This window comes from Malus sylvestris, chromosome 3, assembly GCF_916048215.2.
Source record: "Malus sylvestris chromosome 3, drMalSylv7.2, whole genome shotgun sequence".
Taxonomy (NCBI): Eukaryota; Viridiplantae; Streptophyta; class Magnoliopsida; order Rosales; family Rosaceae; genus Malus; species Malus sylvestris.
In genome coordinates, this window is record NC_062262.1 from 22,690,389 (window position 1) to 22,717,587 (window position 27,199).

General features: G+C 36.1%; 3 protein-coding genes and 1 long non-coding RNA gene across 4 annotated transcripts; all 4 read right to left on the bottom strand.

The window, feature by feature from the left end:
- Positions 1 to 2,676: 2,676 nt before the first annotated feature.
- On the bottom strand, positions 2,677 to 6,892 carry LOC126617275 (RNA-binding protein Y14-like). Its single transcript, XM_050285300.1, has 4 exons — positions 6,523 to 6,892; positions 4,855 to 4,991; positions 3,190 to 3,338; positions 2,677 to 3,054 (listed from the first exon to the last, which is right to left on the bottom strand). The coding sequence occupies exons 1-4, from the start codon at positions 6,797 to 6,799 to the stop codon at positions 3,009 to 3,011; spliced, it is 609 nt and encodes a 202-aa protein (XP_050141257.1). The 5' UTR covers positions 6,800 to 6,892; the 3' UTR covers positions 2,677 to 3,008.
- Positions 6,893 to 14,251: 7,359 nt separating this feature from the next.
- On the bottom strand, positions 14,252 to 17,158 carry LOC126616408 (uncharacterized). The gene is made up of 2 exons (XM_050284460.1): positions 17,048 to 17,158; positions 14,252 to 15,050 (listed from the first exon to the last, which is right to left on the bottom strand). The coding sequence occupies exons 1-2, from the start codon at positions 17,058 to 17,060 to the stop codon at positions 14,584 to 14,586; spliced, it is 480 nt and encodes a 159-aa protein (XP_050140417.1). The 5' UTR covers positions 17,061 to 17,158; the 3' UTR covers positions 14,252 to 14,583.
- Positions 15,421 to 17,038, bottom strand: LOC126616409 (uncharacterized). The gene is made up of 2 exons (XR_007621151.1): positions 16,291 to 17,038; positions 15,421 to 16,141 (listed from the first exon to the last, which is right to left on the bottom strand). It is a non-coding gene; the product is annotated as an uncharacterized LOC126616409 (long non-coding RNA).
- Positions 17,159 to 20,775: 3,617 nt separating the features above from the next.
- On the bottom strand, positions 20,776 to 26,945 carry LOC126615842 (uncharacterized). Its single transcript, XM_050283752.1, has 10 exons — positions 26,072 to 26,945; positions 25,468 to 25,589; positions 25,274 to 25,336; positions 25,043 to 25,132; positions 24,680 to 24,848; positions 24,051 to 24,240; positions 22,760 to 23,604; positions 21,680 to 22,294; positions 21,537 to 21,602; positions 20,776 to 21,070 (listed from the first exon to the last, which is right to left on the bottom strand). Exons 1-10 carry the CDS (start codon positions 26,744 to 26,746, stop codon positions 20,963 to 20,965), a joined length of 2,943 nt encoding a protein of 980 aa, XP_050139709.1. The 5' UTR covers positions 26,747 to 26,945; the 3' UTR covers positions 20,776 to 20,962.
- Between the last annotated feature and the right edge of the window lie 254 nt (positions 26,946 to 27,199).

The following is a 27,199-nucleotide window of genomic DNA, read 5'->3' on the forward strand; positions in this document are numbered from 1 at the left end:
AGTCAAGATTATGAAAGGCTTTTGCTTGCTTGGGAGCCCAAAGATCCAAGCTCATAACCTTTGCAATCCACAAGGGCAAGTTTAAGAGAGAATCAACTTAGTTTCCCCCTTTCCCTAGAAATTAACTTTACCAACTTAGTTAGGAGTGAACCAAGTCCTTAAGTCATAGAATCACATGAGGAGCCAACAAAGCATGCATTAATGGCTGACTTTCCTATCCTAGTTCATGCAAAAGATCAACGCGCAAAAGCCATGCGTCGTACTACCAAAAATAGCATTTGTGAAAGGCTAACATGAGAAAGCAGCGCCTTGGGAAGAAGGCATGATGCAAGTTGCATAAGGTGGCATCTAGCCATCTTACACCAAAACGGACGTGGCTGGAGAATTAGGGAAAAATGGAAGAAAGGACCAAGCCACAATTAGAGATTCCTTAGGAACCCTAGAAAGGAATCGTTTACCTAGAAAAATAAATCAGAAGCCATTAGAAGAGGCTAGAACATCATAACAAAAAACCTTAAAGCTTAGAAAGCAACACCCCTGCAACCTCAATATTTTTCCATAGCTTTTCCTCTGAGTATTCTATCCATCAGAAACCTTGTTACCACCCTAGGAAACCCGAATTATCCAACCTAAAACACCATACAACCATGCAAACTCTCTCTCTTTCATGCTAAACTGATAAACTTCTAGCTTCCACAACATACATAACTTGAGCAATTAAGCTATTATTTTCTTAATCATGCTAATCTTTGAGTCATTGATCTAACCGGGATATTTTCTAAACGAGCTAACTTTTTCGAGAGATTCCAGGACTTGGTATGAAACCGAACGAAGGGAGACGAGAGAAAGTTCTCAAAGGCGACGTCCACCTTGATCTAAAAGTCCCCCAACAATCCTATTATCATGAGGACTATTAATCTGATTTGGCCAAATATATGTGTACAAAGAGAGTTAAGGTATAAAGACAATTGAAATAGGATATGAGTCATAACAAAAATACTACTATATAATACAATTCTAAATATCATGAAAGATAACTCGATCAGTGCTTCCATTTTAATTGGTGCATAGATCTCACGCATGTCCACTTGTTAAGCAGGTTGTAGAACAGTCTACTCTAGCCCTCCTTAGTAAGTGCATCTGACAATTGATATTCGAATTTGTAAAACAGAGTTGGTGAAGTGGTATCTCAAATTTGACGAGATAGTAACCTGATTCGATTTTGAAGAAAATTAGGTAGATTAGTGCTTTTTCTTTAATATTTTTTTTTAATTTTATAATTAATGGGAAGAGGAAGGGTTCGAGACTCTTATAATAATTCTGGAAAAGAGGAAATTTCGAACCCGAGACGTATAAGTAAAAACTCAACACTCTATCACTAAAATATTGGACCACAAGCAAGTAGATTTATGTACTTACTTAAAGCTCAGAGTTGAGCTAAGACCATACTTATCTTGACCTATTGTTGTGAGTATGTTAAGATTATTTCAATTAAACCAAAGTGTGCATAATAATTGGGTTGCTGGCAAAAAGTTAAAGAGGTGTCTGCGAAGAACAAAAATTGCATGCTTGACTAACATGCTTATATTTTCTCTACTCGTTTGGGAATAGACTTTGGGAGGTAATACCATTTTTAAAACTCAAACTCAATTAATAGTACTTTGCTTCTTGTTAAACTCATTTAAGGATCATACTCCTTTATGGAAACCATTAGAAAGAGAGATTATACTCATTATGTTCACCATCATGTGATGAGAAATGTAAATACAAGAAAATAATCTTAGGATGCATGTTATCTAATTTTGGAACACAGTTAGAAAATAAAGGATTTGACTATAATACTTTCATGTATTCAATAGAATCACTATTTTATTAATAAGATGATTGTATTAAATATATATGTTCACATAAATTATATATGCTCGTTGGATGATAATTTTATTGAATACATACAAATATTGTAACCGACTTATTTGAAAACATTCTAGAGTCATTTTATATTAGAGTGAATAAGTCATTTAATTTATTAAAAAAAAAAAAAAGAGATGTATTCAACAAAATGTAGAGTGTCACTAAAAGAAGTATGAGCTGAAAGCCCACATCTTCAACATAGGGCTATGGCCCTGCTTCAGTTCACAACTGCACATGAGAGGCAAAAGCCTCTACAAAGTAAAGGGTTTACGCGGTGGTCGAGATTTCGGCCATGGTGGTCGAGATGAGGGATACGCCGCCGCCGCCGCCTTCGGAATCCATCCTTCAGGGAAGTTCAGTAGGTCCAGACAGATTTCTCTCGATATATAACCAAAACAAAGATCGCCAATATAAAGCGTCGAAAACTAGTTCAATGCTTCCACCCATGACCCTCAAGTGGCTGCTTCTTATTGCAGCAACGATGAGGTTTGATTCAACCCGACATGACGGACGTTATCATACGTTCATCATTGCATATTCTAATATGCAATGAGCCTCGTATTTTAATGTTGCAAAACAAAAGACTACTAGCAAAACAGATAATAGACTAAAACCCTGAAACTACAAAATCCTAGTGTCTATTTCCTGCGTTATAAGCACTAGCCAGCCTCTCCGCACGCGCGAGAGGCCTTTTTTTTCGTTTTTTATCTTATGACAGGATGACACTTTGATATAACGTTCTGCCAATATACAACTGAGGGGAAATGAGACAAGAATCATAAAACTTGATACATAAATGAAGGTTAAACTACATTTAAAGTTACAAAATTCATGGTCTTAGCAAGCAGCTTCAAAGTCACATAAAATCACACTTAAGGAAACATCCATATGTTAACAAAAACAAATCACTGTACCTGAAAATCATCACTTGAAACCACAGTAAGGAAAAAAGTGGGGGCTCCCACGCATAATTAGAGATGAATCCATAAAACAAGTGAATTGCACACACCACCTCGAAGCTCTAATAACTCGAGGATAAAACATCCTACACCCTGTTTGAAATCGGGGCCCCTCATGATGTAAATGTGCACACCACATTAATATCTCCTCCTAGGACTCCTTGAGCGACGTTCTCTAAGCGGTCTGCATAAATTAAAAATGTTAACACAAGATGTTTTAAAGAAGCATGTGCCTGAAAGTTAGTTATAAAAGCCTTAAGCATTATTAGAAACACCTATACTGTACGAAAATTTCACAAGATTTGGTGTAAATTAAAACCTTGAGTTCTTCCTGGATCCATCAAGGAAGGATCCATTGCTGAAGGCCCAATCAACAGTTAAAACTTGTGTAAGTAACGGTTCTCCGTTCATTTTGTCTATCGCAGTTTTTGCCTCTTTAAAACTCTCATATTCAATCAGTGCATACCCCTGATACAAAAAATAATAATAACAATTCACATTAAGTCACTAAAGAACTATTATTTAACTTCTGACTAAGAAACCGGTCAAAACACTGTCTGAAAGCCTTCTAATCATCCATTGTCATATGAATTTAACGGTGCATCACCAAAACAAAAGCATGAAATAAGCCCCTTAGAATGTCAAATAGCATTCTTCCCATCCTATATTATTGTATGAATACAGAACTACTTATTTTTCTGAAAATAGAACAAAAACTGCACTTCCTAAAGAAATTTAGACTCAAGCAATATATGGATTTGATTGTTCAAAAGCTTATTGTGAGATGCAAATATACTGTGGCTCAAGAAAGATGACTGCTTAACATTTTGATACAAAATCATATTCTTTGCTTTTACTGGAACAATATTATCACAGATGTACATATGCATTTAACATCCTAGTGAGCAGTTTCAGCATTTTAATATTTCCATTCCACAATATATTGTTTTTATTATTGGCTCCATTAGGATGTAAGAACTCCCAGTTTAGTTGCTTACCAAAATAACGGAAGGTCCATTATATGTAACAGATTTTTATTTAAACTTTTTAAGTTCGTAAGGCAAAAACCAACACCCCCACCCCCCTACTTCAACTCTATACCATCAGAGCACCTGATTAATGTAACAAAAGGTTCTGATCTCACAGGTAAATAAAACCCCCGTTTTAGGATTTGGAGCCTTTAGGTTTCCAGTTTAAAAAGATTATGTCGTCTAGACTTGGGTTAAAATAATGGCCAATATACCAAGTAAAGAAGGTGGGAACAGGATAAGAAGATATATCTGTCTATCCTCTTACCATAAAAGCATTAAGACTTTACAAGGCAAAAGCAATGTTTAATCAAGCTTCGTAATTGATCTAATTAGATGAGGGCTTATAGAATATGCTCTAGGAACCATGTAACATCGATAAAATGAATTGGCAAATAGAGACCCAGAATGTGGGTTACTTTTATGAAAAGAAAAGGCAAGCTTCTGACTTCCTCTTCACCCAATTCTTTTGAAAAGAGCATGACTGCTTCTTAATTCCCATTTTAAACAGTCAGAATAGGTCATAAGCCTTTTGGCCTTCACTTCTTAGAGTTAAACCACCACCCTGACATGTTGAGCTCCCCTTGTTCTTGTACAATCCTTTTGTGTGTATTTAGGGGGGGGAGTGGGGTTTGGGGTAGTGGTTCAATTCTTCATGCACTGTTGAATAATAGAATTTCCAATCTTGTAATTAAAAGGATTGATAATCCAACAACTAAATTCAAAAGCTCCATGGTCTTATGCAGATTCAGTCAGTTCTGTGAATTTTCAAAAACTTATTTCCATCCTTGACTAGAAAAGATTTAAGAATTTCACCCACAACTTTTTTTATTTTTTTATTTCTGGTATTCTCCATATTCTATAACTGATTAATTACTTATTACCACTGTTTTTCAATAATTTAAAAAAATGCACATCCAAATTTCATGGTATAGATAATGAAAGTACTATCATACCTTCACAAACCCGGTGCGGCGATCAAGATTTAAATGCAAATTTTTTATCTCCCCATATTCACCAAATGCATCTTGTAGGTGGTCCTCTTGGGCCTCTTCATGGACCCCAGTGACCAGAATAATCCATCCCTCAACGGCTGTAGACATTTACAAAATGAAAGAAAGAAACTGTCAGCAGATGCAAGGGTCAACTATATGTAAGTAAGATTAATTTCTCTATGGCTACAAAAAAATAGAAAATTCTATGATAGTTTAATGAAAAGGTTCTGTGTAAACCATACAAGAATTTAATTCTTGACTGACCAAAATCAAAACAGTAGGAATTTATACTAAATAATTCAACTATTGAGGCCTTAGCATTACTGAAATAAGTCTAACAAGCAATGGAAGGCAAGAATGGGCCAAATTAATATAATTGCCTTCATAGTTGAGATAAAGAATGAATTCATGACTTGGTACACATTCAAGCAGCTTCTTCCAGCAGGTAGAATTACGGGCCACCAACCCAAAATCAATGAGAGAACATATTACCCACTAGAGGTCAAAATGAAACACATTACAGTGGAATCTTAAAGTTTAAATTTGAACTAGTAAAAGAAATAGAAAAGATGTAGGCAAGATAATGAACATAAAATGAGGCTATATACACACCAACAAGAAAAATAAAAAAGGAAAACTTGATTTCCAAATAAGTAGGACACTATTATTTTTGCACAGAATGCTGAAGTGGATCTAGACTGCAATATGGTAGGCCATGCTTAACAAAAGAAGCCTAGCCCATAGAAGTTTATTTTAAATCTCTAGACAAGCATTTCAAGTTTTCAGTTAATAGAGAAAATATGATTTAACCCATCATTGCAACAAATAATCTTCCTTTTCCGATAAAGGAGGAAAGAACATGAGGTTTAAAAGTCATAAGCTTTCAAGTGAGAAAAAAAGGAAAAAAGAAAGAAAAGATATGGAAAATTGAATGATTTTCTGCACCTTCGAGAATGAACTTCCCATATTCTTATTACATTTGTTTCCTGAAAAACCTCAAGAAAAAAAAACCATCTCATGCTCATCTCATTCTTGCCGAAACTTCAATATGAAAGGTTTACATCTTACAAGCTCCAAATAAATCCACAAATTAGAGTCATAACCCACCTTTCCTACACATCTTATGCATTTGCAGTGTTCCTTTCTAGTCATACCCACAGATGTTATACTCAGTCCCAAATTTTAAAGCATTTAAACACATTTTGACTGCCATTATGCTCCAAATTTCAACTTGCTGCCACAACACACACAACACACAGAGATATACCTAATTACCCCCAATAAATCCGGACAAACAAAAATGAAGAATGCTACAAATCCAATCTAAAACCTGTTTCCATCAGATAAAACTCCAAGAATCCTAAAACCCTAGCTACCAGCAAATTCTAAAAATTGAAACTTTCCCAAAACATACAATCCAAGCTACCAATCAATCAGGAATCTCTTTCCATCAGATAAAACCCCATGAATTCTAAAATAATAGCTACCAATCAATTCTAAAATTGAAACTTTTCGCAGTACCAAAATGCAACAAAAACAAACTATATATATATATATATATATATATAGAGAGAGAGAGAGAGAGAGAGAGAGAGAGAGAGAAGAGGGGTGGAGGGAGAGGAGATTTACATCGTTGGGGTTCGAGGCCGTTGGAGGAGTTGAGAGAGTCGAAGTGGGATGCAGTGAGGCGGCTGTTACGGTCGGCATTCAGATCTTCACGGAATCCGCGACCTTTGGTCTTCTTAGGGGCGGCAGACGCCGCTCCGACGCCGGTGATTGCGGACTTGAGCTTGGGGAGTGGTGCCCTGGGGGAGGCGGAGGGCTCGGCGTCGACGGCTCCGTCCTCGTCCATGAGGTCGTCATCTTCGGGCTCGAAGTCCACCGTTTCTACATCTCCGCTCGCCATAGCTGATGCGCTAGGAGCCCTGGAGGGTTCTAGTCTAGATGAGGAAGCGAAAAGGGCACAAGGGTTTGGGAATTGGGACGATTGGGATTTATGGGTTTTGCGTTGGGCTTTTTTGAGGAGACGATTGTTTTTTTTTATTTTTTTTTTTTAACAAACATATCACTTACACTGAGCAGAAAAAGGTGACCTTAATCTCTCAATGAGCTAATAATAATGTGGTTCAAATTTACCTTTGGTGAGAATCGAATCTAAGATCTCTCACTTATAAGTGAAGAGAAAAATCACTAGACTGTAGTACTAAGTGACTGATTGTTGTATTGAACAAGAGGTTTTTTAGTATAACCTATACAAACTGTGAGATATGTGTGTTAAAAAATTAAAAACTTAAAAAAATAAAATTTCCCACTACTTCTATAAAAACACGTGGTGTACATCCGCGTTCCTGTCACAATGAATTTTTTTTCATATTGAACAAATTTTGGTTTTGTTGATTGGACTAGTATGATATTCATATAGAACAAGAACTGAAACCAAATAGAACCAATTAAAAAAATCGAACCGAACCAAAATCATTTGATTCGGTTTCAGTTTCAGTAATTCAAGAATCGAACTAAACCGTATATATATTAATGTTATTTATTTATTATGTTGGATATTTTATTTTTTAAACCCAATTTCAAGCACAATTTGTAAACCCAAATACTTTAAAAGCTAAAATTCAAGTCCATTTAAAAAAAAGGTCTTCTTACTACAAACCCTTGCATATTCTTTTCTCCATCCTTTCTTCTTGCCGCATCTTCTCTCCCTCGTCTTTTTGTCTTTCTTTTCTCCTTTTCTTTCTCCCCAACAGGCCCATCTTGGTTCCTCTCCCACTTATTTCTTTTTTTTTATTCTCCCTCTTCTTTCTTCTCTCCCCCTTCTCCCGCCCTCCTCCAACGCCTCACTGACTATAAACCACCGCCAATTTTGAGCTACGTTTTAGATCCTTGAGGGTTTGTTTTTGCAGAACAATAATCATAATCTTCCAAACAAGTTGCCACAAAATAATAACAGCAATGCATTAAGACAGAGGAGTGATGATATTACAATTTGCTTTGCTCTCACATCTTCTATATATGTAAAACAATAATCATATCCTAGCTATTATTCTTCTTTTTTACTGTAAAGTAATCACGATGAGTTTACTTACTTTCTTCCCCTTTTGATTTTGGGTTGCACATCACAATTCGAATCATGAATTTAGGATAAGGGTAGGGGGTGCAGTAGCATATATTCTCATACAGGGATTACAAAGGATCAATTTTAGAATTAAAAAAAAATGTTCCAGGAAAAAAGGAGAACCAAACCAAAATCAAACTGGAAATAATCGAAATCTAAAGTAAAAAAAAAACCAAACTGAACCAAACCAAATAGTAACTTCAGTTTGAATTTCGATTTTGGCAAAAAACCGAACTGAATGGAAATGAACTCATTCCTACGTGAGCTTAATATGAGGAAGTGTACGCATAAAATAATGAGCATCATTCACTACATACCCAATCGGAGAAGTATTATCCACTGCCTCTAAATTTAACGCAACAAGGACTAGATGGGCATCAACTTCGAATTCCATTGGACTTGTTGACACTTCCTGAGCAAACATGACCGCTGTTCTTACTACTTCCATCTTAGCCTGTAATGATGATGATATTCCAGCCATTTTCAACGCCATCACAGGCACAAACGTTCCCGTATCATCTAGTATTACTACACCCATTCCCCATACACGACTGTGCTCCTCCCAGCCCCAGGCCCTATCAAAATTCATTTTGACCATCCAAGTTCCAGCTTCTTCCAGTTTACACAACAACGTGTTATGTGGTTATCGTCTTACCATGCCATTTCTTGAACTCCTGCAGATTGAATTTCCATTGGATGCGTGGAAGAGCCATTCGAGAAGAATGCATTCTTATCTTTCCAAATGGTCCAAACAAGGACGAGTACAAGATCAAAATTGTCATTGGACAACTTCGCCAGACTTGCAATCCAATCCTTCCAACCACAGTTTTTAGCTACATTCACTCGAAGCATAGTGGGCTCAAAAAAACAAACTGCAACGGCCTTCGGGCAGTCTTTCAAAATGTGTTCTACTAATTCATCCACCCTATCACAGAACATACACGCAGCAAGTGATGATTTTTCGCTTCATCGGGTTTGCCCTAGTTGGTAAAACATTCCAGCAATTTCGCCATCCACAAATCTTAAATTTATTGGCACACAAGATCTCCATAATGCCTTCCACATATGTTTTATCTCAACAGCCATCAAGGACCATTCCATTTCGCATGTCAAATCATATCATCTCGTGGTTGAAGAAAACTTCACGGAATATTTAATAATGAGTAATGCTAGGTAGATTAAAATTTTAAATCATGTAATGTGTTACCAATAGTAAATAAGCACATTAATAAATACTTAAGTAATAATTCAATCATCAATCACCATGTTATATGGTTTACAAAATTTAGCGTAAAAATTTGGTCTCTCTAGAATTACCCTTTAATAATTATCGAATTAAAAAAATTGTAATATCATAAATAAAAGCTTTAATAAACTAAAATATTTTTCTAGAATTGTTTAGGACAATGCTTTGTATTTTTAAAGTTCATGTCAATATTTTTGTGAGTACGTAATACCTTGTCAATATAGACACCTTCTTGTTGACCTTAGAAATTATAATGCTTATGTAGTGCGCAGACCGAGTAACTATTGAGCTAACTACATCTTTCTTGTGAATACAGGTGTGTCAACTTCTGGCCCAGCTTGGTCGGGCGAATAGAATAAATGTGGTGGTGGTGCCAAATGTGCTACTGATTTATGCACTTGAGCGATTACGGTCGAGGAAGGAACACCTATCAGGGTTCTAGAACCTGAAGACAAAATTGCTTACTTCATTATGAAGCTTAGGATATTCTACACCAGGCTCGACAACTTCAGCTATATTCATAAGAATATAAGTGCGCCAAATCAGTATCATGTTGTACGGGCAAAGATATCCAAAAGAGATAAGTGTCATTATGGTGAATACGACTCAGTAGTCTGAATGTCAAACTATGAAGTGTACTTAGGAGTAACCAATCATATGACACCTTACTTCGCTGGGGAGCTATTGAAGTGACTTCTTTAGGCGAAAGAATTGAAAACTCTTTGCTAGTCAAGACTTTGATAGATAACCAACCAACCGGAAGCAGTGTTGTTAATCCAAATTGAAGATACACCTAATGTAAGTCAACTATAATATGCACACTAAAAGTACTGACCTTGAGAAGTCATTGAATCCAAGCACAATAATGAATCACGAACACATCAACAAGCAAAGATCTTCTGCTCTCTTTACACGCCTTATGCACTCATATATGGGGTAGGTTTTGTGCTAGAATATTGTGTATAAGAGTGGGGACCTAAGCCTTATATTTATACGTGAGTATATTAGATTTCTTACCCATAAATAAATCCCTAATACATATCTTTAGCACCTCCAGAATCCATGACCTAACAGAAAAGATATTCCCAATCATTGTAGGTTTACTTCACCACCAAGTAATCCAGGATAATCAAATATTTCGTCCTATCTTGTAATCTTAATCAAATAGGACTACTAAATAGATGTAAGCCCAATAAAAGTCTTACATTCTCCCACTTGGGCAAGACATCTATTCAAACGCTTTCTTTAGGATCAAGAATCGATTTCCTTATGCACGCAACTTTGGAAGATTATTTGATAACAATATCTTTTCAAACTTAGTGTCAAATATCATTAGCTTATAGAACTATAGACCATGATATCCAATAGAGTGAATACATACCTCTATAATCACATACAAGCAACAATATTCACATAAAGTACCAACAAGTCATGGACAAACATATATATATGATAAGTGAGCTTAACAGTGAATATCACACTTAACACATATAGTCCTCTTTACGATCACAAAGTGATCTTCCTTAATGCTTAGAATAAGCCCTTATGTCAAAAGGACAATCTTGATATATAGTAAAATTAGCTAACTAGAATGAAATAAGTATGTAGAAACAAAATATATTATTATTTAAGGCATATCCATGAAAACTCAATCAAAAGAAAAATTTCAAAACTAAAACAGATAACTCATAAACAAGAATAACTCGAGCTCCCACTATTCTAAGGCATCTTCGAAACTTGATAGGACTCCCATGCTTGTGACATGTTTTAGAAAACCTATATTAGAGATAGCTTTGTTTAATGGGTTTGCAATCAAGTCCACGATATTGATATAATCAACAGTAGTGAATCCTTCTTGCATCTTCTCTCTAACCTTAAAAAAACTTTACGTCAACATGCTTGAGTCCTAAAGATCTCTTGTTATTTTTGCAAAAGAAAACAGCTCCCTTGTTGTCACAATACAACTAAATATGTCTTGATATATTATCAACAACCTGAATACCTAATAAAAAATTCCTCAACCAAATGCCATGCATTGTTGCTTCAAAACATGCCATGAACTCGGCATGCATTGTCGAGACAACCACTATTTTCTGTTTGACACTTTTCCAAGCTAATGCACCACTTCGAAACATAAACACAAAACTGAAAGTTGACATTATGTCATATGCACATCTAGCGAAATTGGAATCAGAGTAACCTACCAATTCTAACTTGTCAATCTTCTTGAAAACGAGCATGTGATCTTTTGTTCTTTGTAAATAACGCATAACCTTCTTTGCAGTTTTCCAGTGTGCCACTCCTGGATTAGATTGGTATCTACCTAGAACACTAACAGAAAATCTTAGGTTTGGGCGAGTACATACTTGAGCATACATAATGCTTCCAACCATTGAAGCATAAGGTTTGTTCTTCATCTCCTCCCTTTCTATATCATTCCTTGAACAATCTTTGTTACTCAATTTATCTCCCTTGGTGATTGGAACTTCAGCACCATTACTTGTCAACATGTTAAATCTCTTCAATACTTTCTCAACATAAGCCTTTTGTGAGAGACCTAACAAACCATGACTTCTATCTCGGTGAATTTCAATGCCCAAAACATAAGAAGCCTCTCCAAGGTCCTTCATCTCAAAATTCTTAGACAAAAAATCTTTGGTGTCATATATCAAATCCTTATCACTATTGGCAAGTAGTATGTCATCAACATATAAGACAAGAAAAATAAACTTGCTCCTACAGAATTTAACATATATGCATGCATCAATTTTATTTTCCTTGAAACCATATGAAGTGACAATCTTATCGAATTTCAAATACCATTGCCTTGAAGCTTGCTTTAACCTATATATTGACCTCTTCAACTTACACACCAAGTGCTCTTTTCCTTCCTCCACAAAACCTTCGGGTTGCTTCATGAATATTTCTTCATCCAAATCACCATTGAGGAATGCAGTTTTAAAGTCCATTTGATGCAAATATAGATCAAAGTGTGCTTCCAAGGCCATGATAGTTCTAAATGCATCTTTTGTTGAAACTGGAGAAAAGTCTCAATGTAGTTTACACCTTCTTGTTGTGTTAAACCTTTAACTACCAATCTCGCCTTGTGTCTTTCAATGTTGCCTTTATAATCCTTCTTAGTTTTAAACACCCACTTACATCCAATAGGTTTACCTCCTTGCAGTGGTTCAACTAGCTCCCACTCTTTATTGTTTTCCATGGACTCTAATTCACTTTGCATAGCTTCAATCCACTTTTCTAACTCTACACCAGCAAAAGCCTCCTTGTATGTTAAAGAATCTTCATATTCTGAAACATTATAGTCCATCTCACTCATGTAAACAAAATCTGGTAATGCAGTTGGCCTTCTCTCTCTAGGATCTCATAACTTCTGTGTCTCATGTTGTAGTCAGCAAGTTCAATGTTTTCTTCCACATAAGGCGTTTCATCTTATACAATTTCTTGATTCATTGGCTCAACAACGTGCTCAACTTGTGGTAGAGGTCGAAGTAAATGAATGGTTATTATTGGTTCAAGAATAGTGGGATTGATTGGTTCAGTCCCAATTTCTCCTTCTTTTTCAAAAATAAAGTTCTTGTTTACTCATTCAACAACATCATACTCATTGAACTTGGCTTTTCTAGTCTCTACAACTCTAGTGGTGTGATTAGGACTATAAAACCAAAAACCTTTTGATCTTTCTGCATAGTCAATGAAAAAACAATTGATTGCCTTAGGATCCAACTTAGATAACTCTGGATTGTAAACTCGGGCTTCAATTTTGCATCCCCATACATACAAGTGATTTAGACTTGGTTTTCTTTTATTCCACAACTCAAAAGGTGTTTGGGACCTCACTTGCTAAGAACTCTATTAAGGATGTAGTTGGTAGTCTTAATCGCATCTTCCCATAGAAATCTTGGAAGATTAGTGTTACAAATCATGCTTCTCACCATATCTTTCAAGGTCCTATTTCTTCGTTTACTTACTCCATTCTATTCTAGGATCTCAGGGTTTTTGTACTGAGCAACTATCCCACAATCTTGTAGATAACATGCAAAAGGTGTAGGATCCCTTCCTTGCTCATCATACTTGCCATAATATTCTCCATCCTTATTGGATCGAACCACTTTAATTTTTAGGTCAGTTTTAAAGACTTTGAAAACCTCAAAAGCACTAGATTTAGTTGGGATTAGGTAGAGATAACAGAACCTTGAGTAATCATCAATGAAAGTGATGAAATACCTATGACCATCTAGAGTTTCGATTGGAAAAAAACCACATATGTCGGTATGGATAATCTCTAAGATATGAGAACTCCTAGTTGACCCTAATTTCCTTGAGCTAGTCATCTTTCCTTTAATGCACTCAATACAATCACCATAATCTGAAAAGTCTAATGGAGGAATAATTTCCTCCTTTACTAGGCATTGCATTCTTTCTCTAGATATGTGACCTAGACGTTTGTTCCATAACCTTGATGAACTAAATATGCCATAACCTTGATGAACTATCTCTAATGAGAGGACGTTTTTGACCTATGGTTTCAACATTAAGAGCTAATTTTTCTTTTCCAAGAGTTAATTGAAACATTTCATCAACTAACAAACCATTCCTAACACGAATAGAATTTAAAAACAAATCAAAACCAAATTCATGCATATCAACTTTAAACTTCGACTTACAAGTTTGGAAACTGAAATCAAATTCCTTCTCATGAAGGTAGATAAACAACATCATTTAACTCTAAACAAAAACTAGAATCTAGATAAAGCCTAACGATGCCTATTGCATGGACTTGAACTCTTTTGCCATTCCCTATAACGACTTGAACTTGGTCTTTATTTGGTGTTTTCTGGTTTATGAAGTCCTGCAAGGAATTAGCAACAAGGATATAAGATCCACTATCAATAATCGAAGTATTGGAAGGAATACACATAGAATTTGACTCAAAACAAACTAAGACCATATTAGAATTACCTTTAGCAGCCCTTTTCTCTGCCCAACGCTTATACCTATTGCAATTTCTCTTTACAAAAGTAAACCGGGATTATTGGTTTGATTTACACTAAGAACATGTGTCTTAGAGGAAAGGTTAGGCTCTACAACCTCTTTATTGGCAGTATGAGAGCTCATCTTGAAAAGACAACGTTTTTTTAGCACTAATGGTTAAATGCTTAGAGTAAGTCTCATTTTCTTTCTTGTATCTTTCTTCTTCTTGGAAATAAACAGAAATCAGTTCATTCACACTCCATTTGTCCTTCAAAGCATTGTAGATAATCTTGAGTTGATCATATTTGGAAGGAAGGAAGTTAAGGACCTAATGGACTAAGTACAGATCAGCTAAAGGAATTTTAAGACTGTTTAGCTTGGTTGCAACATCCACCATACTTAAAATGTACTCCCTTATACCTCTAACTACATCATATTTCATGGTTGTGAGCTTACTCATTAGATTTCCGGTTTCTGTTTTCTCGGATTCCATAAACTTTGCACTCACATATATCATAAATTCTTTGGCATTCTCAGAAGCTGGTATTCCATCAAAAATAACTTGAGTGATGGTGTTCTCCATGATTAGCAGGCACAACGTATTACAGTTCTCCCACTTCTCGAATTTGAGCTTTTGTTCATTGGTGCTGGTGTTAGTTAGTGCGGCTGGTTTCTCCTCTATTAGAGCTATATTGATGCCCAATAAACCTAGGACAATCTCTAGATCTCTTTTCCACTTTTTAAAGTTGTTACCAGACAAGGGTTCAATGGAATTGATGGCAGATGGGTTAACTACTGAAAGATAAACATGGAATATGGAACTTTATTAATCTTTAACCCCAAAATCTTTATACATAATTGACAAACATCTGTGGACAAATTATCAACATGCTTTTAATACTTTCACAAGTCTACTATATGAACTTAACATGAAAAACTTTTATCAAAACCCTTCACATCTGTAGATTGATCAGAGCCGATATTCACATAAGTTAATGTAATACCTTGTTCCATTATAGAATACGTCCAATTAAAAGTTCATATCTGTAGACCGAAAACCCTAATTGGCAATGTCTATAATACAAATTTTTCATTATAATATGAGATTGAAAAGATGGATGGCTACTCTATTGAATGGTTGTATGCTATACAATAAAATAGAATATCACTTCAATCTTGACATCTTTATAGGTCTTTAATATTTGCAACGGAATTTAACATATTCATGCCTTATGTAATAGGGGAAGAATATGCTATCTTGTTTTGGAAAACCCTAATCGAGTTTGTGATTCAATTACATAGCATATACACAGAACTATAATAATAATACTACTCGAAATAATATATATAGCTACAATACAACATGTTGCAGATTAATATATTGACCTACAGATATATATACAAAATACTTTCATGCCTTTAATCATCAATTCAATACCATGAGGGGGCGTTTGTTTGCCCTCACTAAGTGGGACTGGACTGGACTAGATTAGAAATTAGGGCAGTCCGATGTTTGTTACACAACCGGACTAGCTTTAGTGGGATTACCCTTCACTCGCCTCGACTAAGGGGCTCGCTAGATCGTCTTAGCGAGACCCCCCGAAAACAACGGGATTGCTAGTCCCGTATCCTTCGTCTACAAGTCGCGTCCCGCGAACCAACATGAGCACCATCATCACTTCTTCTCCAGTGACCAAACCAGAAACGGCTGTCGCCGATCTCCATCGTCCTGCAAACCTAGCACCCTTTTTGGCATTTCAGTCGGTGATTTGGGGTCTTTCGCCATCTGGGTCGACCCGAACGACATCAAAGATGGATCTTTTGCTACCACCGCTCCGCTTTTCCCACTCCATCTCCTCCTTCCTGGCTTCCCACAACCTGAAAACCTAGAAAATCGAACCCAGAAAACCCATAAAACCCAGAAGACCGAACCCAGAAAACCCAAAAAAAAATCTATGAGATAAGCTTGAATCAACGATGGGAGTGATGTAGATCAAACCCAGAAAACATAAAAATTGATGATCACAAACTTTACCTATCTTTCACCTTCGAGCCAATTGCACATGCACCCTACCCCAACTCCTTAATTTACACTCTATTTTTTGCTTTGTGGTTTGATTTTGAAGATATGCACAGTTGATTATAAATTGTGAGAGGGAGGGAAGAGGGTGAAAAGGTAGGGGAGAAGGAGCTGGATGGGAAACGGAAAGGGAAGAGATGGAGAAAAGGAGGAGAGATAGTTTGACTAAAGAAAAAGGGAGAGACAAAGAGACTTACTGGAATTCTTTTTTTTTTTTTTGTGTAACAAACATCATTCTAGTGTTCTTTGATTCCTTTAATTATTTTTTTATTTGCAGTTGCGGTTAACAATGGTGAGATTGATGACAATTCCAATACGGCAAGAAGAGAAAAAAAATAATATTTTTTTAATTTTTTTATTATTCTGGTATTTAGTCCGACATTGCACCAAACACTTCACTAAACTAGTCCAGCTTAATCTAGTCTAAGCCAGTCCAGCTAGTCCCTGAAGCTAATCCAGTCCGAGACAGTCCGATACAACAAACGCCCCCTGACAGTCTTGATATGCTTCAGGGGTTGTAAACAACATATAGTATAAACAAGGTATAAAAACAGAACATGGATTATATGCAGCAGACATGACTTTGAATAGCAATCATGCTTCACAATTTACTTTATAAGTATAATCTTGGTGTTAGACTTCTAGATGCATATAACCTATGATATAATACCACATGTAAGTCAACTATAATATGCACACTAAAAGTACTAACCTTGAGAAGCCATTGAATCCAAGCACAAGAGTGAATCACGGACACAACAACAAGCAAAGATCTTTTGCTCTCTCTACACGCCTTATGCACTCCTATATGGGGTAGGTTTTGTGCTAGAATATTGTGTATAAGAGTGGGGACCTAAGCCTTATATTTATAGGTGAGTATATTAGGTTTCTTGCCCATAAAGAAATCCCTAATACATATCTATAGCACCTTCAAAATCCATGACCTACCATGAAAGATATTCCCAATCATTATAGGTTTACTTCACCACCAAGTAATCTGGGATAATCAAAATAGGACTGCTAAATAGATGTAAGCCCAATAAAATTCTGACACCTAAGTCTTCTAAGTCTTCTAATTCTACAGTTCCAGTGTTGTTAATTCAAATTGAAGATGTCGCCAATTGTCAACACAATGTTGTTTATCCAAACTAAAAATGTGTTGACAAGAAGGTTAGGATAATTAATATTTTTCTCTGGATTGTGAGAAGGATTTTGCGTAGAACGAGGATATTTGCATTGAGAGTTTTGAGTTGTTTGTAAAGTTGAAAAGGTTCCTCTTGTTGCACATCGTCTTGTATTTCAAGCAGTAAAATATTTGAATTTGCTTGAGAAGATAACAAAGCTCCTCTTGATAATGCCATATATTTTCAAGTTGATCTATTGAATGACCACGTGATAGTGCCTAGGTCATGTTTCTTATTACATTCAGAAGACTTCATTTCCATGTTGTTTGTCCAAAATGCATCCATGGAATCATAAAGCAAATTGCAGTCAATTGCAATGCCACTCTAAAATTCAATTGCAATAATTGCAAATTGCAATCAATATCCCACGTTTTTCTTTTTATTTGATCTCTGACCAGCCTATGGCTCTGATCAAACCACCAATCTTTGCATGGTAATCCGTTCTGGCCAAATAATTAGAATATCCTTGGATAAGGAGAATGATCATTGCCAATCTCTGCAATCCAATTCTAAAATTTTATCTTGGTGTTCTTGTTGTGTAGGGTGCAAAATACAATCCTTATTCAAAGGATAATCAAGTAATCAACAACGGATAATACATGGCGTACATGGTCTCTATATGAGATTCAAATCAATCCAATAACTCGGTTTACTCCAAATCAATCCAATTAATCAACAACGGATAATGCATGGCATGCATGGTGTCCGACAGAGCCGGGTTTTGCCCAGCGCGAGTAGGGAGACCATTCGGGCCCCAAAAAAATAAAAGGGTACTTTTATACGAGTTTATGTTATATTCATATAAATAGTAAGTTTAATCAATTTTCTATGTGTTTCTTTAGTAGCGGTGGTATTTGTTGCATTTAGTATTTATGAGTTTGCATGTTTGATCACTCGTAATGTCTTTCATTTTTTTTTATTTTTTAAATTATTTGATAGATGTGAGCATTTTTTTTGACGAGCACTAAATTGTTTCCCAATTACTTTTAGTCATATATATATATATTTAAACTCAAAAGAAATTTGCAAATGAACAGTCTTCCCTTTTTCAATAAAATTAGTAAATAAGCAATGCATCTTTTCTAAAATAATTTAAATTTAAACTTTCTTTCTTCATCTCATTAGTGATTTCCAAAAAACTTTCATGAATCATCAAATTAACATCCAAACTCAAAACCTTGTCATCTTGATTTTTGAAACCGTGTTGTAGCCAAAAGGCGTTAGTGTTTTGTTTTCGAATTAGACTTTGATTTTAGAAATTGAAAAATGAAAATCAACGAGGAATTGATTTAGCTGATCAATGAAGAGAGAAGATGGAGTACGATGCTCTTCTTGGATTCGATTAATCAGCAAATAAGAATGAGCAAGATGACCATTGCAAACCTACACACGCCTACAACATGACTCAACTCACGTGCGTGTATATAGTCTATGAGCTAGTTCTAATATTAGCCGTTCATTACAAACAATAACATAAGAACATATAAACTCATAAATTCAACATTTAAACAAAACGTAATCTGCACAAATGCTTATATCTTTTGTACAATTCTAGAGTTTTGAATGTTAGAAGGTATTCATCTCTCAATGTGTAGCTCTCCAATTTATTTTATTTTTATTTTTAATTTTGGCATCATTTATATATTCAGTTGTTCTCTCTAAGATTGCATAGGATTTCTCCCCTTCGGCTGTTATCCTTTTTTAGTCGATATATATTATATTCTAATCTTGATATTTTATCATTGTTAATAAAATTAATTAATTTGTAAAAAAAATATGTATTAATCAATCTACAAAAGGCATCATTTGAAATTTCACCCCAGGCATTTGAAAACTTAGGACCGGCATTGCTCTCCGAGATAATTACTACAATAATTAAGATTAGTAGTAATACCCAGAAAAAATATTAATTCATCCAACATCCTCAATTAAACGGGTCGATGGTGCAAAATCGGGCACAAACATTGATTTCGTTGCAATGTGACTTTCAAGCCCAAACAAAGCCACATGGTTTCAAACTTCTCAAGCATGCTTACACTTTCTTGCATGAAACTTTTTGTATGCTTTTAGAGATAAGTTGTGCCTCCTTTTCCAATGTTATATCTTGAAAATTGATACCTCACTACTAATGTAGTCCTTTGTAGCCATATAATTTTTATGAAGGATAACTATTAAGTGATAACATCTTTATATTTATAATAATAATATGGTTAGGTCCTAACATTATAACTACACAAAGGTTTTACTATAATACTATTTGAGAGTTTTTTCACTATTGGGAGCTTATTTTTACATACATTTTTTAGTCTCACATATCTCTTTTTATCTGTTATCATTAAATTGAATAAAATTAACAGAAACAACATAGATTAAACTCTGGTGCATAAGAGGAGAGAAAAAGATAAAAGCTTTTTATGACAACTAGACGAGCTTCTGGTTATGTTTAAAACTTGATCTTAATGAAAATTTAGATACGTTTCTCATATAAAAGCACATCTAGTTAAACACTTTTGAGTATAAATGCTTCCTACTAAAGTAGTTCAAACGGACATTAGGTATTGTGGCCAAGGAGCATATTACTTTGTGTTTTCAAGCTGGGCATAGCCTATGTACATAAATATTCTCACGGTCGCTAAATAGAGAACAACTTACATGAAACTGGTTTACTGTTACTGTGGCGTTCCGTTTGAATAAAACAATAACATGTGTAAGATTTTCAACATATGTAATAATTTTAGTGGATTAGGTTGCCATGTTGTGGTGAAAGGTTACATGTAAAGTTGCTTTCCGCTAAATATGAGCAAGGACTGCATGATCACTTACCCCTTAAATTTGGTATCAAATGCTAAAATTAATTCATTAGAATTACATATATTTATTCTCTCCGTTAAAGGTAAATAACCATAAAGTTTTTATCACGTGACGACCGAGAGAAACCGAAATGACTTAATCCTATATAAAAGAGAAAGGAATTATATTACCTTTCGAAGTTTTGTTTCTAATCCAATTGAAGGACAGAAGATTGAGGGAAGTGGACAAAGAATTAGGATGCGTGATCCTTTTATTGACCTAATATTCGGGATGTCGCACATTGTAGCCCTCTTATAGAGGTGAGACTAACGTAAGGTTGAGTGAGACCAAAATACAAAGAGTCCAGTCACGTAAGGTTGAGTGAGACCAAAATACAAAGAGTCCAGTCACTCCCACACAAGATATTCCCCACACCACTTGAAAGAAATGTCCAAAAGCTGTAGGATTTATTGGCCTAAAATTGACTTATATAGCTTTGGACAATGGATATTGTTATATTGGTAAGTGTAAATTATGCTTTACATTGGCTTGTGAGACTTTGTTACTTATGTATGTTACAAGGACGTCGATATTGTAGTCTGTACATATGATGCGTGATCTGTACATATCATGTGTTGAGTTATGCCGTTCTTTCACGATGCCAAAGCAGTCCAGTAACTTGCTGTGCATAAGCTTGTCGGAGTGGCGATGATTCGGGACCATATCCAATGCCCGCCTTCTATCCGGCGCATTTCTGCCAACTGCGATGAAATAACAAATTCAGAAATACCTTTACTAATTTTTGTATATTATCTGGAAGAAATGCAGATGTGAGTGCAGGCTGAAAAGTAAGTTGAATAACGGGGGTAAAGACCGTCCTATTAATTCTATAGGAAGAAATTACAAACATCTTCGAGACATCGGATGCTCAATGACATGCAACGCTCGACGGGCAAGAAGCAGTAGACAAAGATAGTAGTTTGGATGGATGAGTCCGTAGTTTACATCGGTAGAATCTAGGACATATAGATATGGCCTTTTCCTTGGAGCTAAAATGATGAAATGAATTTCTGGGAAGACCTTTTTATGTAACTTACTATAGAATATATTCATATGGTTGAGCTGAAAATTGATGCCATCTGTATGATTCTCCTATATTGTACTGTCATTTTGATCTTCTATTAGGAAAATGATTAACATAGGTAAATTATGATAGCGATTTCTTACTCTGCCATCTCGTAGCTCAAAGATTACTGAATCTTGAGCAAAGGGAATTGGTCGTATTGGCGCCACCTGCATTGTATAAAACCGATGGTCCTTAATAGCTTCGCTGAGTAACATCTTAAAGAATAGTGCATTTTGTTACTAACCTCAGGGTTACAGTCACTGCTTAGGTCATTATCTCTTTCATAATCCGTCTTTGAACTAGCTGCAAAATCTACGTCAGTACAGAAATATTCTTTCTTGTCATTTCCTTCCTCTTGTCTACGATCTTCAACAATCAACTTTCCCAAAAACGGAAAACCACAGTTTTTCCACCTCCATGTCATTTCTTCCATGTACCTCAGGTAAACATTTCCATTGGAGCCAATAAGAAACAGTTGATTACCTTCGAAGGACGGACCAGGAGAACCAACCAATGTCACAACTCTATGTGGACTTCCGTGTTCCACCCAATTCCATCCTTCGAATGTATTCCAATGATATTCAACTAGTCCTCCGTCTGCTGAAAGCATGAAAAGTGATCCTGTTAGTGAAAGCGATGATGGTCTCATAGCAGTTCCAGGCAGTCTTGATAAAGTCAAATGCTGAGATTGGTAATGCTCATGCCACAAATCAGTCACTTTATTATACTGATATAGCCGACCATTCCTTCCAACAACAAACACTATGTTTTCCCTGAAATGTTCCTGATCTACTATAGAAGCAATCTTCGTATTTGGAGGGTTTCGGCAATCTTTCCATTTGAATTTCCTCAGGGCAACCTACAGAAGAATATAAGTTGTCAATCCATCACCAACCGTAGATATATCATTGTTTGCGGAAATTATAGATAAATGAAAAGGTTTATTTCCCTTTGTATCTCATCCTTTTTTCTTTTCAAAGTTTACAGATTGTTAAAATATATTCCAGCATACTCTTACCTCTGCTGTATTATCTTTAGCATAACTGAGAAAGAACACGTAAAACTTTTGTTTACACTTATAAAACATGGTTTTGTTCAGATCTATGAAGATGATAATGGCGACATAAATGTAATGTATGACGATCCTGCATTAATTATGGCGAGGATCGTGCTTTAGTTTCATGGTGCGGTAATCTAACATCACCTTAAAAGAATCCTCTAGATATTTTTTGTCAATAGGTGTGTGTTCATCTTTTTCGAATTTAAGGTTATTTAATCTTCAGAGAATTTGACATTTATTTTTTTGTTCCCTTTTAAACTTTACCGTGAACTGGAGTAATCTGCCTGTTCTGCTCACAAAGAAGAGGGCGTCTTCTGCTGTAACTTTCATAGTTCTACCAGGAATTCCATCCCATGGAGGGCCTCCGATTACTTGCCTTCCTTTCCTCAGTGCAGTACAGTTTATCCATGCTAGATCATTGCTGCTTCTTTCCCTAATAAGCAAACTCCCATATGTGTCAACTACATACAAGCTTCCGTTGTAGTTCCCTAGTGCGCCTTTGATAGCTGTTGAGTGCTCATGCCTGAGCCATATCCATACACTTTCAGTATAAAGATATTCGAAAGTAAAACCACCATCTGTTATGAGGAAAAATGATCTGCCTCCATGCATCGCTCTCAGATGGAAATTTGTGTTAATCCAGTTGTATGGGAAACTATTATCTTCCGAAAATTTTATTGTTCCGCTACCTGATGCCCCTGGAGTTAAGTAATGTTGCTGTGCTTGGCTTCCTTTTCTCCTTCTTGTCATTGTTCTTCCAATTCCTAAATCATTAGGCTCATCTTTTATGCCCGTGACGCAATTTGTGGGTCCACGCTGTTCTGAGCAGTACTCTGCATTCCAGCCTTCCGTCTCCGGCGCATCTACTATTGACCACACATATTTGACTGTTGCTTTTCTACGGAGCATTACTTGATGAGATGGACCAGAGTTTTCGCCACCTAAGCCTGATAGATGCAGTTCTGCAAGTCTTCCATCATCCAATGGGAACAGAATCCTACCAACATGAATTTGCAGTCCAGCAATACCTCTGGCCACTTTTGCATGAAGAGGATGCATATGGCTTACCCATGCTTCCAAAACTTGGTTCTCTTGAGCTTGAGCAATACCTGTAGTAACGAGGAAAACTCTTAGATCTAAGATATACATTCAGAATGTTTTTTTTTGATAAGTTTCTGTGAAACTTATTTGAACTTTTAGTCTCCTTGCAACCTCTGATGGAAGTTCTACAGTACAGATGAGTGCACCCAGTTCGCTAAGACCTATTTCCAGGATTAGGTTGACCGGCTTCGTCTTGAAACTGGTTTATCAGCTCATTCCAGGAAGGATTTTTAATTTTCATGTTCCTCCTAACTGTGATCCTAAGTGAAGTACAACTAATTGAAGCAATCTTTTGTTAAGTAGAAACTATATAATATGAATGTGCTATTATCACATTGGTATCCTCTTGAATACCTCAGGTGGGAAGAAGATTGAAATTTTGAGAAACTCTTCAAGTTGTATGGTTTAGAAGATGAGAATAACTGATTTTTTCAATAATTCCTCCTCAACTCACCTGATTGCTTTGATATTTGATATTCGAAAACTGATCCCGTAGATGTGGTGAAAAACAACGAGAATAATCTTTCGTTTGTGTCATCTTGCAGCACTGGTGTGATTGATGTCAGCCGCTGATCCTTTGGACTTCCATAAACTACCCATTTCCATTTCCTCTGGTGTAGTCGTCTCTCGACCAGTTTACCATCCTGCTTATATGCGAAATGTTGTAAGAGTTTTGTTTCAAAATTGGAAAGAAATTTGAGACACAAATTCCAGGTTTATCCAGGTTTTGGGTTGAGGACTTGCAAAAGCTTTGCAAAACAATTATCTGTCTTCTCTAAATGGAGGATAACTTCTAGCCCACGTTTGAGCATTTTGAGCATTCAGTTAACAGGAAAAAGAAAGAATACAATGAACAGAGGTTCCCTGGGTTTTCAAGATTCAAAAGTCTGCAAATTCATCCCGAGGTTTGATACACAATTTAATAGCTATGATAAGACTTGTACTTAAAAGTATCATGACTTGTTCCTTGATTACTATTAGGGTATTCCATCATAGCAAAGATGCTACTTTGTTTTTTCTTCCCTTCTACGCCTGTCAAAAAATTTCACTTCAATGTCAAATAAATATGGCAACACTGCGTACCTTTGTTAGAAGAAAGAGGGATATAGAATGATCTCCAGTCACACCATGTAAAGTATTCCCCGTCAACGGTATTAGAGAAGCATTATAATTAGCTTTCCCTTCTCTCCATATATGCTTCTTCCATGATGGTTTTGAGATCCTATCATATTCATAAAGATCACCTGCAGAACTGCATTTTACAGTTACATGTTATGAAGTATTTGATAATCTCTAAATTGAGGATAAAGCATCCTTTCTTTTGAGTAACCGTGAAAGAATCCTAAATGCCAGAGGATTTGTCGAGTTTAACTGACTTGTACGATGCTCTGAGTAGGCAAAGATACTTGTGCACGTGCAAATGAAAGCGGGACCAAGAGGAATCACCTTATGGTATAAATTACATCTGTTCTAATACTAGCAGCATCGGCAACTGCTGCAACATTCGCGCCAGGGGGTTGTCCATGATTTATCCATCTGTTTTACGTTTACAACACAAACGTCCAAGTGAAGTTAGAGTCTCCCCATCGTTATCTACAGCATAAATAGAGACTGAAATTCAAACTTACAACGTAGCATATGCTGTGATGCTATCACTTGTGAGTTTGTGGTTTTTACCTTGGAGGCTCAATTTCACTAAGTTCTAACAGTGTCCCTTTTTTTGTGCAGAAATAGACTCTCCTGGCAGCAATGCAGCAAAATCAACGAGTTGTTAGGAGATATTCAACTTTCTAAATTATTTCGGTGAAGGATTCACATAAGCTTTCTTAGTATGTAAATTTCACTCCATCAAAAGTGAAATTTATACTCACTCTGCATCATATGAAACCAGACCAGATTTAATTAGGATCACAGAACTTTGATCTCCTTCGTTTTGACTGAGTGTAGGTGTAAATTCTACCCAAAGAGGGTGTGAGCTCTCGCTGATTTGCATCTGAAAGTGGGAAATAAAACATTTGATGATATATGATAGATCAGCAAAAATACAAAAGTAACAAGAATACATGTGCAGTAAATTTAAGTCCATTTTAATTGAAAGTTTATATCAAAAGTAACAAGAATACATTTGCAGTAAAAATACAACTTGATGTGTAGATAAAGGGGAAGGTGACTTAGAACTGTCATGATGAATTTGATATGTGTATATACGTGCAGCGAAGGAGGTTGTGAAGCGGGGATGCCAAGGTGGTGGTGTCCCAAACCCCTTATGCGTAACCATATTCTTTAACTTTCTCATGTTACACAACTGATTTGGGACACCACCACCTTACTGTTCCCATATCATATAACTTTTTCTCACATGATTCGTTTTTAAACGATGTAATTTTGGACATAAGCACAATATCAGTAGAAGAACATGGTATAAAGCTTAAAAATTGATTTCAAGAAGTTTTCATAAGACATAGCAAATGGTACCTGAAACAGATTGCCTGATTCAGAAAGAGCAAGAATGGTGTGATTGACAATAAAAAGAGAGATAGCATGAGCAGGTGATAAAGGCAAATCATGGGGTGCAATCACCCACTGGACCCCATTCCAAAACCTCTCATAGATTGACCCACTTGCCCCAGTCACCCAGATTGACATTTCTGACATTCTTGTCAATGAAATCCTCTTTCTCTGAGGCAAGACCTCAAGCAACTTATGATCACAATTCTCCTTGTCCTTCTTTTCTGATCTCTCCTCTTCCTTTTTTCCTGGAACATCATCAGAATCTGGACTCTGTTCCTGTTTGCTGTTGTTTGATGATGTTCCTGTTCCCTCGATTGAACCCACAACAGTACAGTTGTCATCGAGACAGGAGACCAAATCATAGGGCAATTCAACTTCAACCCATGTTTTGGTTTGCTCCTTAAACTCCCAGAATCTGTCTGTTTTCTGCTCAAATTGTCTGCTGCTCTGTGCAAGAAAGTGTTGGTGGTGCTGCTGGCACCATGAAGAAGCAGAACCATCAGCCACCAAAAATCTCAGAATCGCTAGGACCCAGATGAAAAATAGGGACATGTTTGGTGGCCCTGACACAGAACCTTTTAAAAGGGTAGAGAGAGAGAGAGGTTTTGATGGCTTGAATCTTTTGTGGTGGCTTTTCATATCAGATGGACCATATCTGATAGTTTAAAAGCTGCCCAGAGGACTAACTGCCAGTTCTGGAAACATGACTGTTCTTTCCATGGCTTCCATACTCACCGGGCATTAGAGAGAGAGAGGAGGGGGGAAGGTTGTGCTTGTGAAGGTCCACATGTAGGGAAGGAAGGTGGGTAGTTAATAGGAAATGGAGAATCTTGCATCAAATTTCAAGCACACCATTATTAATTACAATTTAATAAGGTGAGATATTACCTAGATAAAAGTAGTTTAATAATCAATACCACAAGCAAACTAAACTCTTGAACGAAATTTCGTTTGCTAAATGACGTGACAGCGTTAATGAATATCGTACCTCCTGATGTAATTTTTCTCTTTGAGGATAGTAACTCTTAATGTAATGTATTTGGTGCGGATCACTCTTTTTTCTTTAGATCTGGTTGAAATTCCCAACAAGAT